At 34.7% G+C, this 13,244-nt stretch overlaps 1 protein-coding gene across 1 annotated transcript; it reads right to left on the bottom strand.

Moving 5' to 3' along the window:
• Positions 1–11,132: 11,132 nt before the first annotated feature.
• On the bottom strand, positions 11,133–12,359 carry LOC112407567 (14-3-3 protein theta). The gene has a single exon (XM_024756912.1). The coding sequence runs from the start codon at positions 12,221–12,223 to the stop codon at positions 11,486–11,488; it is 738 nt and encodes a 245-aa protein (XP_024612680.1). The 5' UTR covers positions 12,224–12,359; the 3' UTR covers positions 11,133–11,485.
• Positions 12,360–13,244: the final 885 nt, after the last annotated feature.

Consider the following 13,244-nt stretch of genomic DNA (forward strand, 5'->3'; position numbering starts at 1 on the left):
CTGGGGCTTGCACTAGTGTAGGCAGCAACTGACACCAGCTCACAAGTCTTTTAGTAGTGGTGGAAACACATGCCCACCTCTAGAGCATACGATGGTGGCAGCAGCAGCTCACACCTGCCCCTGGATCTCATGTAGGCAGTGTCCTGTTGCCTGTGAGCTTGCATGGGGAAAGAGGCTCCTATGGTGGTCCCACCCCTCTCTTCACATGCCCCCCAACAATGGTGACTTGTCTTTCTGGCAGGCCCAGGCCCTTCCATGTACACCCTCAATTGCCACACTCTAGCCCCTTCATGCTGTCTCCACGTAGCCAACCCATGTCCTCTCCCCAGGTCTGACCTCCAAACCTGAGCTTTAGCACCCAGCCCCAGCCCACACTGGCAGACAAGCATCTCAGACTGGGGAGTGCAGAGTGGTTGTACTGACCATATGTGCAGGTACATTTCACCTTTCTTAAACCAGTTGCTGCACCCTCCTCTAAGGTTCCAAAACTCCCTCTCCATCCAGGCTGATCTCCCTGCCAGTGAAGGAACTTTCCAGGGTACAAGAACACTTCCTCCTTCACAGCTCCCTCCATGGGGCACAGGTCCCATCCCAATTCCTTTCTCTCTTTTTTTAATTTCCTTTTGTCCTACCTGGTTACATGGAGGCTTTCTTGACCTTTCAGAAGTCTGGGGTCTTCTGCCAGCGTTCAGTAGATGTTCTGTGTGAATCATTCCACATGTAGATGTATTTTTGATGTATTTGTGGGAGGAGGTGAGCTCCATATCCTACTCCTCTGCCATCTTGATCACTCTCCTAAACTCCATTATTTTAATGTCTGTATCATTTGTTCTGTAGTTCCCTTTCTTATTCCTCATATTATTTATATGTACCATCTCTTTTTATTCATGAAATTTGTTTATCATCTTTATTTTACATTTATTTATTATTTAATTGATTTCAGTTTTATTCTTTATCATTCTTTCTTCTACTTTTTAAAATCTTTTTCTATCATTGCTGCAACAAATTACTACAAATTGCTTTTAAAAAGCACAAACATTATTTTACAGTTCTGGAGGTCAGAAGTCTGACACAGATCCCACCAGTCCAAAAGCAAGGAGTCCACAGTGCTGCAGTACTTTATGGAGGCTCTAGGAGAAAATCTTTTTCCTTTCCAGCATCTTGCAATTGTCCACATTCCTTGATTTGTGGCATTTGCCCTTCACCTTTAAAGTAAATAATGTTAGGTCAAATCCTTATATTGCATTACTCTGATCTCAGTTTCCTGCCTACCTCTTCCACTTTTAAGGACACTTATGAATATACTTGGCATACTCAGATAAAACAGAATCATTTTTCTATTTTAAGATCATCTGGTTAGCATGTAATTCCATCTGCAATATTAATTCCCTGGTGCTATACAACCTAACATATTCACAGGTTCTTGGGATTAGGATATAGATCTCTTTGGGAAGCCATTATTCTTCTTTCCACCTAATTTTTAAGTCTATCTTTACTATCATTTTGAAATAAAGGTTTAACTCTTTAACTTTCAACCTTCCATATATTCTAATCTATGCCTATAAACTGCATTCTCTAACTTTTAGTATATTGATTATGCATTACTATTCAGACCAAATATTCTCTCTGTTTTTTTCTCTCTCTTTTCTTTTATAACTCATGGATTACTTAGAAATATTTCTTAATTTATAAATACAAGAAGCTCTGTCAGTTATATTTTTGTAATTGGCATTAATTGCATTGTAGTCAGAGAATATTTTATGAAAATTTTGTCATTTGAAAGTGTTCCAATTTGCTTGAAAATAATATATATTTTGCAGTTATTTTTGCAGTGTCTGAAGTGTTCCCATTGGGGCAAGTTAATGATATTTTCCAAATATGGAATATCCTTATTTAAACTTTTTCTATTTCACCAATTACTGAAAGAAATGTCTTTTTAAAGTCTTTTCCCCTAATTAAGCATTTGTCTACTTTCTACTAATAACTATCATTTTTTTCTTTTTTTCTTTTGGGAATATATTATTAGCTGCATGCCATTTAAAAACTGTTTTATCTTCATTAATTTTACTTTTTACATTATGGAATGATGCTATATATCTCTAGCAATTGAGATATTTTATCTGATTTATTTATCTAATAGATAGAGATAGATTACTCAAGTGGGCCTAATATAACCACAAGAGTCCTTCAAAATGAAAGGAGTCAGAAGCAGAGGTCAAAGCAATACACTGTGAGGATTTCACCTACCTTAAATTGTAAACTAAAGCCTACTTATTCTATTATTAACATAACCATGCTAGCTTTATTTTTATTAGAATTTACTTGTATATGAAGTTTCATCTTATCCTTTCAAACTTTCTGAATTCATACATTGCCATTGAATCTCTTGTACATGGCTTACTGCTGTTATCCAGTCTGGTCATCTTCACATTTTCTTTCCTCAGGTTACTATGAATTATCAGTTCATGCCATCTAAAACACAAAACTATGTTATAGGAATAAAAAGTTACTCACTAAATAACTGAGAGATTTTAGGATTCAAATAGATTGAGAGGGTATAAATTTCAAGTTAACATTTTACTTGATTCTCTTCAGTTCACAAGGCTAGCCTTTTGCAGAAATGACAGTCTCAGAGGGAGATCTCACTCTTCTGTATTTAAAACTCTCTCTTGAGTCCAGTTTACTGTTTTCTTTTTCAGTGTACGTCTTCAAGCCTCTAAAATAAGTAGTTGCACACGTTTTTCTGGAAATACTTCTCTTCCCTCCCAAAGAGAGAACATCACAAGTTCTCAAGTTTTCCTTATATATTCATGGAAGACAACTCCTTGGGGAGATGGCAAAATCACAGTGCTGAGTTTTATGCCCATGAGGCTGCTTGGGGATGATCCAACTCCTGTTCAATCTTTCTTTTCAATTCCATCAAATAAATTATTTTTCCCAATAAATTAAGCAATACTTATTTTCTCCTAGGAAAGACAATAAAACCTCAGGTTAAGCAAAATAATTCCCTTTTTAATTTGGCTTAGTTTACTGACTTTTGGCTATATTTCTTTGTTATTAAAAGACATTTGGTTATTTTCTCTTAGATGAACACACTTGAAATAACAACAACTAAAGAAGAGATGAAACAAACTATACTAAATCCAAATGGCTGCCTCTTTGTTATTTGAATTGTGAGGCAGGGGGAGGGATGTAATTTCTGTTTTATTTCTTTGTCACACCATTCTGCTGCATAAAGATGAAAATAGGGATAACCACCTAGAGTGAGGAAATATTTTTAATTGCATATTTTTTTCTTCATCACATACACATACATGCATACCAGAGGTCTAGAAAAATACTGCTTTTATTTATATATCTAAACTGAATCCATACAACTTAGTGCCTCCTTAAAGGCAAAGACTTCTGAATGTATATAGCAATTACACACAGGTATAAGGATGTTTGTAAGGTGACTATATAAAATTTCCCCAAGGAGTTGGATATGTTTTTCCAATCACAAGCTTGGAAAAAATTGTGCATTATTGCTTTGATTAGCAAATAATACTTGTTTTTTAGAAGCAACTTACAGTTGAACTTATGGCTGACTTCTACCTAAATTCTGAATAAAGAAATATAGTTAATGAGGTATCATAGTTCTAATAATTATACAAAAATAAATATTGAGGAAACAAAATCCCATAGAATTGATCAGAAGATAGTCAGGTAAGCCAAATGTTACATAGAAAAAAAATATTTTATTACATGTAATTTTATAGGGTATTTTTTTTTAGAATAAGGCAATTTAATAAATGCCAAGATTAAATGGTTAATGGAATCAGATCACTGGGGAACTGGTTAGAAAGCAAACTTCTTTTCCAATGCAAGAAAAATTTTTTTTCAGGGCTATATTTTAAACTCCAGATCCTATGTAAATATTTGTTTTAATGAAATTGTTCCTACTTGGTCTCAATATTTACACTAAGCTTTTTGTTCCCATGAGAAATATGTGTATCTATTATTGTGGATGTATCATATAAAGGAACCATTACATATCTTTTATTGCAAAGTATTTTGCATGCCCACTATGTGGAAAGCACTGAGAGGTCCAGTGAGGAATTTGTAGATGACTCTGCCTTCAAGGAGTTTTCAAAGGAATAGGAAAAATATGTGCTTATTTGAGAACGTCCATGGCTGGATTATAATCACCTGGGGAACTTATATAAAACCAAGAACCAAGCCCCATCCCTGACCAATTAAATCTGAATCTCTAAGGTTGGAGATGTAGGCATCATTAATTTTTTAACATATATTTTTAAGTAATTTGTGATGTTACATAAAAGTTTAAAAATATGGCAATTTCCTTTAAACTTCACCTAATTTTCTTTAAATTTCTCTAAATGGTAACGTTTAACATAACCACTGAACACTATTCAAAACCCCCAAATTAACATTGCTCCAGTGCTATTAACTAGTATAGACATTTTGTTCAGATTTTATCAATTTGCCCAATAATGTTATTTTCTGGACCAGGATTAAATCCAGGATCACACAGTGAATTTAGTTATCATGTATCCTTAGTGTCTTTTAATTTGGAATAATTCTTCAGTCTTTATCTTTTATGGTCTTAATATTTTTGCAGAATGCTAGACAGCTATTTTGTAGAATGTCCTTCAGTTCGGTTTCCTGAAGATAATGTTAAGGGTTTTTAATTTATTTTTTATTAAAAACTTTATTTTCACAGAGCAAAACTAAGAAGAAGGTATAGAGATTTCCCATATATTGCCTGTTCCATATATACATAGCCTCCACAATTATCAAAGCCCCCATCAGAGGAAAACATTTGTTATGGTTAGTGAACCTACAATGACACACTATAATCACCCGAAATCTATAGTTTACATTGGGTTCACTACTTGTGTTATACTTTCTATAGGTTTGGACAAATATATAATGAAATGTATCCAACATTAAAACATCATACAGAGTATTCACTGCTCTAAAAGTCCTCTGTGGTCTGGTTTTTCATCTCTCTTACTCCACTAACACCTGGCAATGACTCATGTTTCTATTGTTTTCATAATTTTGTCTTTTCCAGAATGTCATATATTGATAAAAATTGCATTGAACCTGTAGATTGCCTTGGGTAGTATGTTCATTTTAACAGCATTAATTCTTCTAATCCATGAGTACAGTATAGCTTAATTTGTTGTGTTGTCTTTAATTTTTTTTATCAATGTTTTATGGTTTTCTAAGTGTAGCTCTTTTAATTGCTTGATTATATTTATCCCTAGGTATTTTATTCTTTTTGATGTGATTTTAAATGGGATTGTTTTCTTAATTTCTCTTTCTGATAGTTTGTTATTAGTAGGTAGAAACAAAATAGATTTCTGTATATTAATTTGTAACATGTAAATGTACTGAATTCATTTGGTAATTATATTTTTTTGGTGGCATTATTAGGATTTTAAATATATAACATCATGCCATCTGCAAATAGTTTTACTTCTTCCTTTCCAATTTGGGTTTCTTTTATTTCTTTTTATCGTTTGTTGTAGCTTTGATTTCCAGAACTATGTTGAATAAAAGTGGTGAGAGTGGGCATCCTTGCCTTGTTTTTTATCTTAGAGGAAATGTTTTCAGGTTTTCACTATGGAGTATGATGTCAGCTGTAAGTTTTTCATATACAGCCTTTATTATGTTGAGGTATTTTCCCGCTATATTTACCTTGTTGAGAGTTTTAATCATAAATGGATGTTGAATTTTGTCAAAAGTCTTTTCTGTCTATTGAGATGATCATATGACTTTTATTTTTCAAGTTGTTAATGTGGTGTATCGCACTGATTGATTTGCAGATATTGAACTTTCCTTGCATCTCTGGGATAATTCCCACTACCTCATTGTGTGTGTTCCCTTTAATGTATTGTTGAATTCAGTTTGCTAATATTCTGTTGAAGATTTTTTCATATATGTTCATCAATAATATTGGCCTGTATTTGTTTGTGTGTGTATGGTGTCTTTGTCTGATTTTGGTATCAGGTTATCCTGATACTCATTTTAGGCTTGTAAAATGAGTTCAAAAGCATGCCTTTCTCTTAACTTTTTTTGTAATGGTTGGAGTATAGGTGTTAACTATTCTTTAATTAAAAAAAAATTTGGAACATAGTTGATTTACAATGTTGTGTTAGTTTCAGTTGTACAGCAAAGTGAATGAATTTTACATATACAGATATCCACTTTTTTTTTTTAGATTCTTTTCCCATATAGACCATTACAGAGTACTGACTAGAGTTCCTTGTGCTATAGAGCAGGTTCTTAGTAGTTATCTATTTTATATATAGTAGTGTGTAACTATATAAAAAAGACTTCTGTTTTGTAAATAAGTTCACTTGTACTTTTTTTTTTTTTAGATTCCACATATAAGTGATATCACATGATATTTCTTCTTCTCTGTCTGACCTACTTCACTCATAAAGACAATCTCTAGGTCCAACCATGTTGCTGCAAATAGCATTATTTTGCTCTCTTTTATGGCTGAGTAATATTCTATTGTATATATGTACCACATCTTCTTTATCCATTCCCCTGTTGATGGATATTTAGGTTGCTTCCATGTTCTGGCTATTGTAAATAGTGCTGCAATGAACATTGGGGTACATGTATGTTTCTGAATTATGGTTTTCTCTGGGTATAACCCAGGAGTAGGATTCCTCTGTCATATGGTAGTTAAATTTTTAGTTTTTTAAGGAAACTCCATACTGTTCTCCATCGTGCCTGTACCAATTTACATTCCCACCAACAATGTAGGAGGGTTCCCTGCTCTCCACACCCTCTCCAGCATTTATTTGTAGATTTTTTGATGATGACCATTCTGACCTGTGTGAGGTAATAACTCATTGTAGTTTTGATTTGTATTTCTCTAATAATTAGTGATGTTGAGCATTTTTTCATGTGCTTTTTGGCCATCTGTATGTCTTCTTTGGAGAAATATCTATTTAGATCTTCTGCCCATTTTTTGATTGAGTTATTTGTTTTTTTTGATATTGAGCTGCATAAGCTGTTTGTATATTTTGGAGATTAATCCCTTGTTGGTAGCTTCATTTGCAAATATTTTCTCCCATTCTGAGGGTTCTCTTGTTTTGTCTCTGGTTTCCTTTGTTGTTTAAAAGGTTTTAAGTTTCTTTAGGTCCCATTTGTTTATTTTTGTTTTTATTTTCATTACTCTAGGAGGTGGATCAAAAAAGATCTTGCTGCGATGACTGTCAAAAAAAATAAAAAATCCTAGCAAACAAAAGTCTAGGAACAGACGTCTTCACAGGTGAATTCCATAAAGAATAGTTAGCACCTATCTATTTTGCTGGGATTTTTTTTGTTGTTGTTACTGGTTCAATTTTATTACTGGTAATTGGTCTGCTCATAAAAGAATCAGCTTTTTGTTTTGTTGAATTCTATGTACAATTTTATTGATTTATTCTCTAATCCTTAGGATTTTTTTAATTTAATATGCTCTTATTTTTCTAATTTTCTAAGTTGAAAACTCAGATTATTGATTTTAGATTTTTCTTCCTTTTTGATATTTACATTCAGTGCTATAAATTTCCCTCTGAGCTCTGCTTTTTTGCTGCATGCCACAAATTTTGCTTTTATGTTTTCATTTTCATTTAGTTCAAAATTATTTTTTTAATCTCTTGAGATTTCTTTTTTGACCCTTGTGCTATTTAGGATGGTGTTATTTAGTCTCTAAATATTTTGGGATTTTCCAGTTATCTTTCTATTATTGATTTCTAGTTTAATTCCACTGTGGTTTGAGAGCAGGTATTATGATTTCTCCTCTTATAATTTGTTAAGGTTTATTTTATTGCCCAGACTGTGGTTTACCTTGGTGAATATTCCATTTGAGCTTGAGGAAAATGAGTATTCTGCTGTTTTGGGATAAAGTAGTCTATACATGTCAATTATATCTAGTTGATTGATGGTGTTGTTGAATTCAGCTATGTCCTTACTAATTTTCTGTAGGCTAGATCTGTCCATTTCTGCTACAGGGATATTGATGTTTCCAGCTATGAATAGTGGATACATTTATTTCTTCTTGCAGTTCTATTAGTTTTTGCCTCATGTAGTTTGATGCTCCGTTGTAGATCTTGAAGATCATTATGTCTCCTTGGAGAATTGACCCCTTTATCATTTTGTAATACTTGTCTTTTTCCCTAATAACCTTCTTTGTTTTGAATCTACTCTGAAATTTATACAGCTACTCTTGCTTTTTTTTGACTTGTGTTAACATGGCATGCTTTTCTCCATCTGTTTATTTTTAATCTATATGTCTTTATATCCAAAGCAAGTTTATTGTAAACAACATATATAGTTGGGTTTTGCTTTTTGATCCACTGTGACAATCTCTATCTTTTAATTGGTGCACTAAGGCCGTTAACTTTCAAAATGATTATTGATATAGTTGGATTAATAGTTACTATATTTGCTACTGTTCCTATTTGTTGCCCTTGTTCTCTATTCCTACTTATGTCTTTTTTTTTTGCATTTTGTGGTTTTAATTGAGCATTTTAAAATAATTTTATCATCTCTTTTTCTCAACATATCCGTTATACTTCTCCCCCCACTTTTACTTTTATTTTACTTTATTTTTTTAGTGGTTGTCCTCAAGTTCACAATATATACTTTCAACTAATCCAAGTTCACTTTCAAATAACACAATACCACTTCACAGACAGTGTGAATATCTTATAACAAAATATTTCTAATTCCACCTCTTTCATTCTTTATATAATTTCTGTCATTTACTTCACATACATAAAAACATACATCTGTGGTTTGATTTCTGATAATAATTTGGGGAAATTATCAGTCATTATTGTTTCAAATATTTCACTGTTCTTTTCTTTATTCTTCTGCTGTTATTGCCATGATATCATGCATGTTACACCTTTTTTTTTTTTTACTTGTCCTGTAGTCCTCGGATATTCTATTCTTTGTTTTTCAGTCTTTATTCTCTTTTCAGTTTTGGAGTTTTCTACTGAAATCTCCTCAAGCTCATAGGTTCTTTCCTCAGTGGTGTCCATTCTACTAATAAGACCATCAAATGTTTTTTTCATTTCTGTTGCAGTGTTTTTGGTCTCTAGCATTTCCTTTTAGTTCTTTCTTAGGATTTCCATCTCTCTGTTTACTTTGCCTATCTGTTCTTGCATGATGTCTACTTTATCCAGCAGAGCCCTTAGCATACTCTTCATAGTTGTTTTAAATTCCTGAACTGGTAATTCCAACATTTCTGTTATGTCTGGTTCCAATGCTTGCTCTATCTCTTCAAATTATATTTTATATCTTTTAGTATGCCTTATAACTTTTTTCTTCATAGCCAGATATGATGTTCCTGGGTAAAGTGAACTACTATAAATAAGCCTTTAGAAATGTGTTGGTAAGTTTTGAGGAGAAAGGAACATTCTATAGTCCCAGAATTAAGTCTCAGTCTTTTAATGAGGTTATGCACTGGACTCTGATTTTCACAAGTGTGTCTCAGTGTTTTATCCCCCCTTAGATAGGACAGGAGGGCTAGAGTGGGTTGCAGTTGGTTATTTCCCTTCTCTCATGTGGAAGGCTAGAGCTCATTGGAGTTATATATTTCACTCACCAGAGGTCAATTAGATTTCTATAAAACCCCAGCAGGTTAGGTTCTGGCTAACTAGTTTTCCCTACTGGCAGGCCTTGATAAGAACAGAGTACTCTAGAGTATTTCATAATGGTTCCTTTTCTGGAACTAGAAAACATGAAGGGGTTTCCCTCATTTATTGTGAGATCCTGGTGAAGCTCTTGAATGTAAGTCTCACAAAATTTGGGGGCTTCCCTATGCCTGGGTCTCCCTAGAATTTTTTTTAACCTCTCAGAGTTGCCCACACTGAGCCTCCAGCAATTCATCAATTACACTTTAGTGTTTCCTTTGCTAGCCCTGGTTTCCATGACAGTTTCCATTTGTGAGTCTCTGTTCCAATAAGCCACGACTCCCTGTATTTGTTTATCCCCTCCAAGCTTGGGGGCAGCAGTTTTCTCTATGTCCTTCCTTGTCTTATAAATTTGAGGAGATTTATTGATTTTTCTGTCTGTTCAGCTTTCTATTTGTTGTTAGAGAAGAGTGGGAACTCATAACTGCTTACATTCTTAATTAAAGGCTATTTTCTTTTAATATCACCCAATTAATACTATGTTCTACTCAGTGTATCATATGAGGAGGCACATGATGACAATTTGTCTCATTATTGGTAATGCTAATTTTTAAAGTGGTGTCTCACAGCTTTCTCTACTGTAAAAATACTATTCTTCCTTTGTAATTAATAAGTAGTATTGTGGTGAGATATTTGAGATGATGTAAATATCCTGATTTTCATTATACCTTTGCCTATTGATTTTAGTATCTATTGACACAATAAATTATTACTCTGGTATTTGCCAAAGGGTGATTTTGTTTGTCTGTTTGTTTGTTTATAAAATGTAATTTTATTTTATGTTACTCTGTTGTTACATAAGGCATAACATTTTCACAAGGCCTTTTTGGGACTACAGTCAATGATTATTAGCAACATACAATAGTGGTCCAACTCTCTAACAATCACTAGACAAACTGAACACCCTCTCACATGTGCACAAATCTGCATGGAAAAGTACTAAAGTTTTAGACTTGGACTTGTGTACTTTATTTCCCCTTTCTAGTGTATTAAGGAATGACATGCACTTTCATTTGCCAAAAGCAATGTTTGTATTCTGGCAGCAACATGCTACTTCTATTACATAGTAAAGTGAATACCAGAACTACAAAGACAGGAGGTATAAGTGAATTTTTATTGGGAAGGGAAGTTGTCAACTTAAACAGCAGCAAATGAAGAATGAATGAGGAAACTCCCTGTTGTCACAGATATGCAAGACCTCCATCATATATGATACAGGAGGCATTTTAATTTGTGACCTCCAGCCTCAAAATGTCAACTGCTTTTCCATTCAATCTAATACTTCTGGATTCCTACCAAAAAGGAATATATTAAGAGGATGGAAAAGTTGCTTTACTGAAAGAAAACCCCCGAAGAAGAGTAAGGGAGGGAATGTAGAAATCGGGAAGTTATGCAGAACAGTCTTTACACTGTAACTAACTACATTTTCATATCTTCACAGTAATACAAAACACAGTCACTTGCAGAACTGGTTCAGATTACTTAAATACCAGATACATTTTTAGTCCTCTACATAAGTGTTTGGAAGTTACTTATGTTTATATGAAATGAAGCTATTAATACTTTTCTACAGCAGTAACTGCACACCAGAAAGGCCAAGACAAACACAAATCAAGGAATGGAGTTTTCCCAAAGCTGTGGTGTGAAAAGACTATAAACAGTTGATTCCACACACATGAATGGGTTTCTTTGCTATAGGAAATCCAAATGGAATAAGGAATGGAGATGAGTAAAAAGGTTTCTTGAGGGGAAGAAGGATGACACCCTGTATGCACTTAGTTCTCTGCCCCTTCTGCCGCATCACATTCTTCTCCTGCACTGTCTGATGTCCATAATGTTAGGTTGTCTCCAGGCAACTGCATGATGAGGGTGCTGTCTTTGTATGAGTCTTCATTCAGTGTATCAAGTTCTGCAATGGCCTCATCAAAAGCCGTTTTAGCCAGTGTGCAGGCAAGTTCTGGGTTATTAAGGATCTCATAGTAAAATACAGAAAAGTTAAGAGCCAGCCCCAGGCGGATTGGGTGTGTGGGTTGCATCTCTTTTTTGCTTATATCAAAAGCCTCTTGGTAAGCTCCTTGGGAATTATCTAACGTTTGTATCTGATCATCACCACAAGCAACTTCAGCAAGGTACCGGAAGTAATCTCCCTTCATCTTCAGATAGAAGACCTTACTCTCTGGATTAGTTGCATTGGCTATTAAATACTTATCCAACAATTCCAGGACTGTGGTGCAGATGGACCGCAGTTCGGACTCCACTTTCTCCCGATAGTCCTTAATCAGCTTCAGCTTCTTGTCGGAGGTGTCGGTCTTCTGCTCGATGCTCGAGATGACCGTCCAGGCGGACCTGCGGCCCCTGACCACGTTCTTGTAGGCCACCGAGAGCAGGTTGCGCTCCTCGTTGGACAACTCGGAGCCCTGCTTTGTCACGGCCTTCATGCAGGTGGCCATGTCGTCGTAGCGCTCGGACTGCTCGGCCAGCTTGGCCTTCTGGATCAGCTCCGTCTTCTCCATGGTGCCGGGGACAGGACAGCGAGGGCGAGCACCGACTCGGATGCCAAGGAGGAGCGTGGAGGGCCTTCACGTCTCCGCGGTCGCGGCGCGAGTCCCACCACTTTGATCCGCCTTTGGGTTTAGCCGAGGACCCTCCCGTCTCCCCAAAGGGTGATTTTGTATTCCATTCATTCATTCTACATTTAATTGGAATTTTATGTAAGAAATAATTATCCATTTATTTCATTTATGTGTTTATTCTACTATTTTTTATATCAATATGGCCTCATGGATATTTGTTTTCTTCTATGGATTATATTTCAATATTATATTATTTATTTTTTGCCTAATTGTCCCATATTTTGGCATTGAGAGCCCCTTCAAATTACATATGGTACATAGCCTCTTCATTAACAGTAATGAAGAGGAGAAAAAGAGAATACAAAAGACAATTATAGAAAAACAGTGAGAGCCAGAAAAAAAGAACACTTCTGTGAGATCTCCAGTAATGTGTAAAATTAGCTATGTACAGTAGTTCCATTCCCCACTCCCTCAACTGTGGGAGATTTGTTCTAAGTCCCTCCACCATGGTTACCAAAATCCACTGGGCTCAAGTCCCTTATATAAAACAGCATAGTACAGTTGGCCCCCTCTACTCACAGATTCTGCTTCCTGGGATAGGGAGTGCCAACTGTATAGTGCTTACATCAAAGAAAAGTACGTGATCTGGGAAGAGATGGAGGTGAATAAAAATCATACAAAAATAGCATTATGCAATATTTCCCAATAATCCAAAGATTATATAATGATATAAATAATTGGAGAGAAAAAGATATATTGATGGTGTTCAGAATTATAAAATTTTAAGTTTCTTTATGATTCTTGAGTAAAAATATAATTATCTTTCAATTAATTTCTGGGTATTCAATTGTTTTCTGGGTATATTTCTTTAATCCACCAACTGACTAATACAAGAAGAGTTCTTGTAGGAACAAAAGCAAATAAAATAAAGTGATCACAATGAACTCTATTATCATTGCAA

The sequence above is a fragment of the Neophocaena asiaeorientalis genome, unplaced genomic scaffold (genome assembly GCF_003031525.2).
Source record: "Neophocaena asiaeorientalis asiaeorientalis breed wild unplaced genomic scaffold, Neophocaena_asiaeorientalis_V1.1 scaffold485, whole genome shotgun sequence".
In the NCBI taxonomy this organism is placed as follows: domain Eukaryota; kingdom Metazoa; phylum Chordata; class Mammalia; order Artiodactyla; family Phocoenidae; genus Neophocaena; species Neophocaena asiaeorientalis.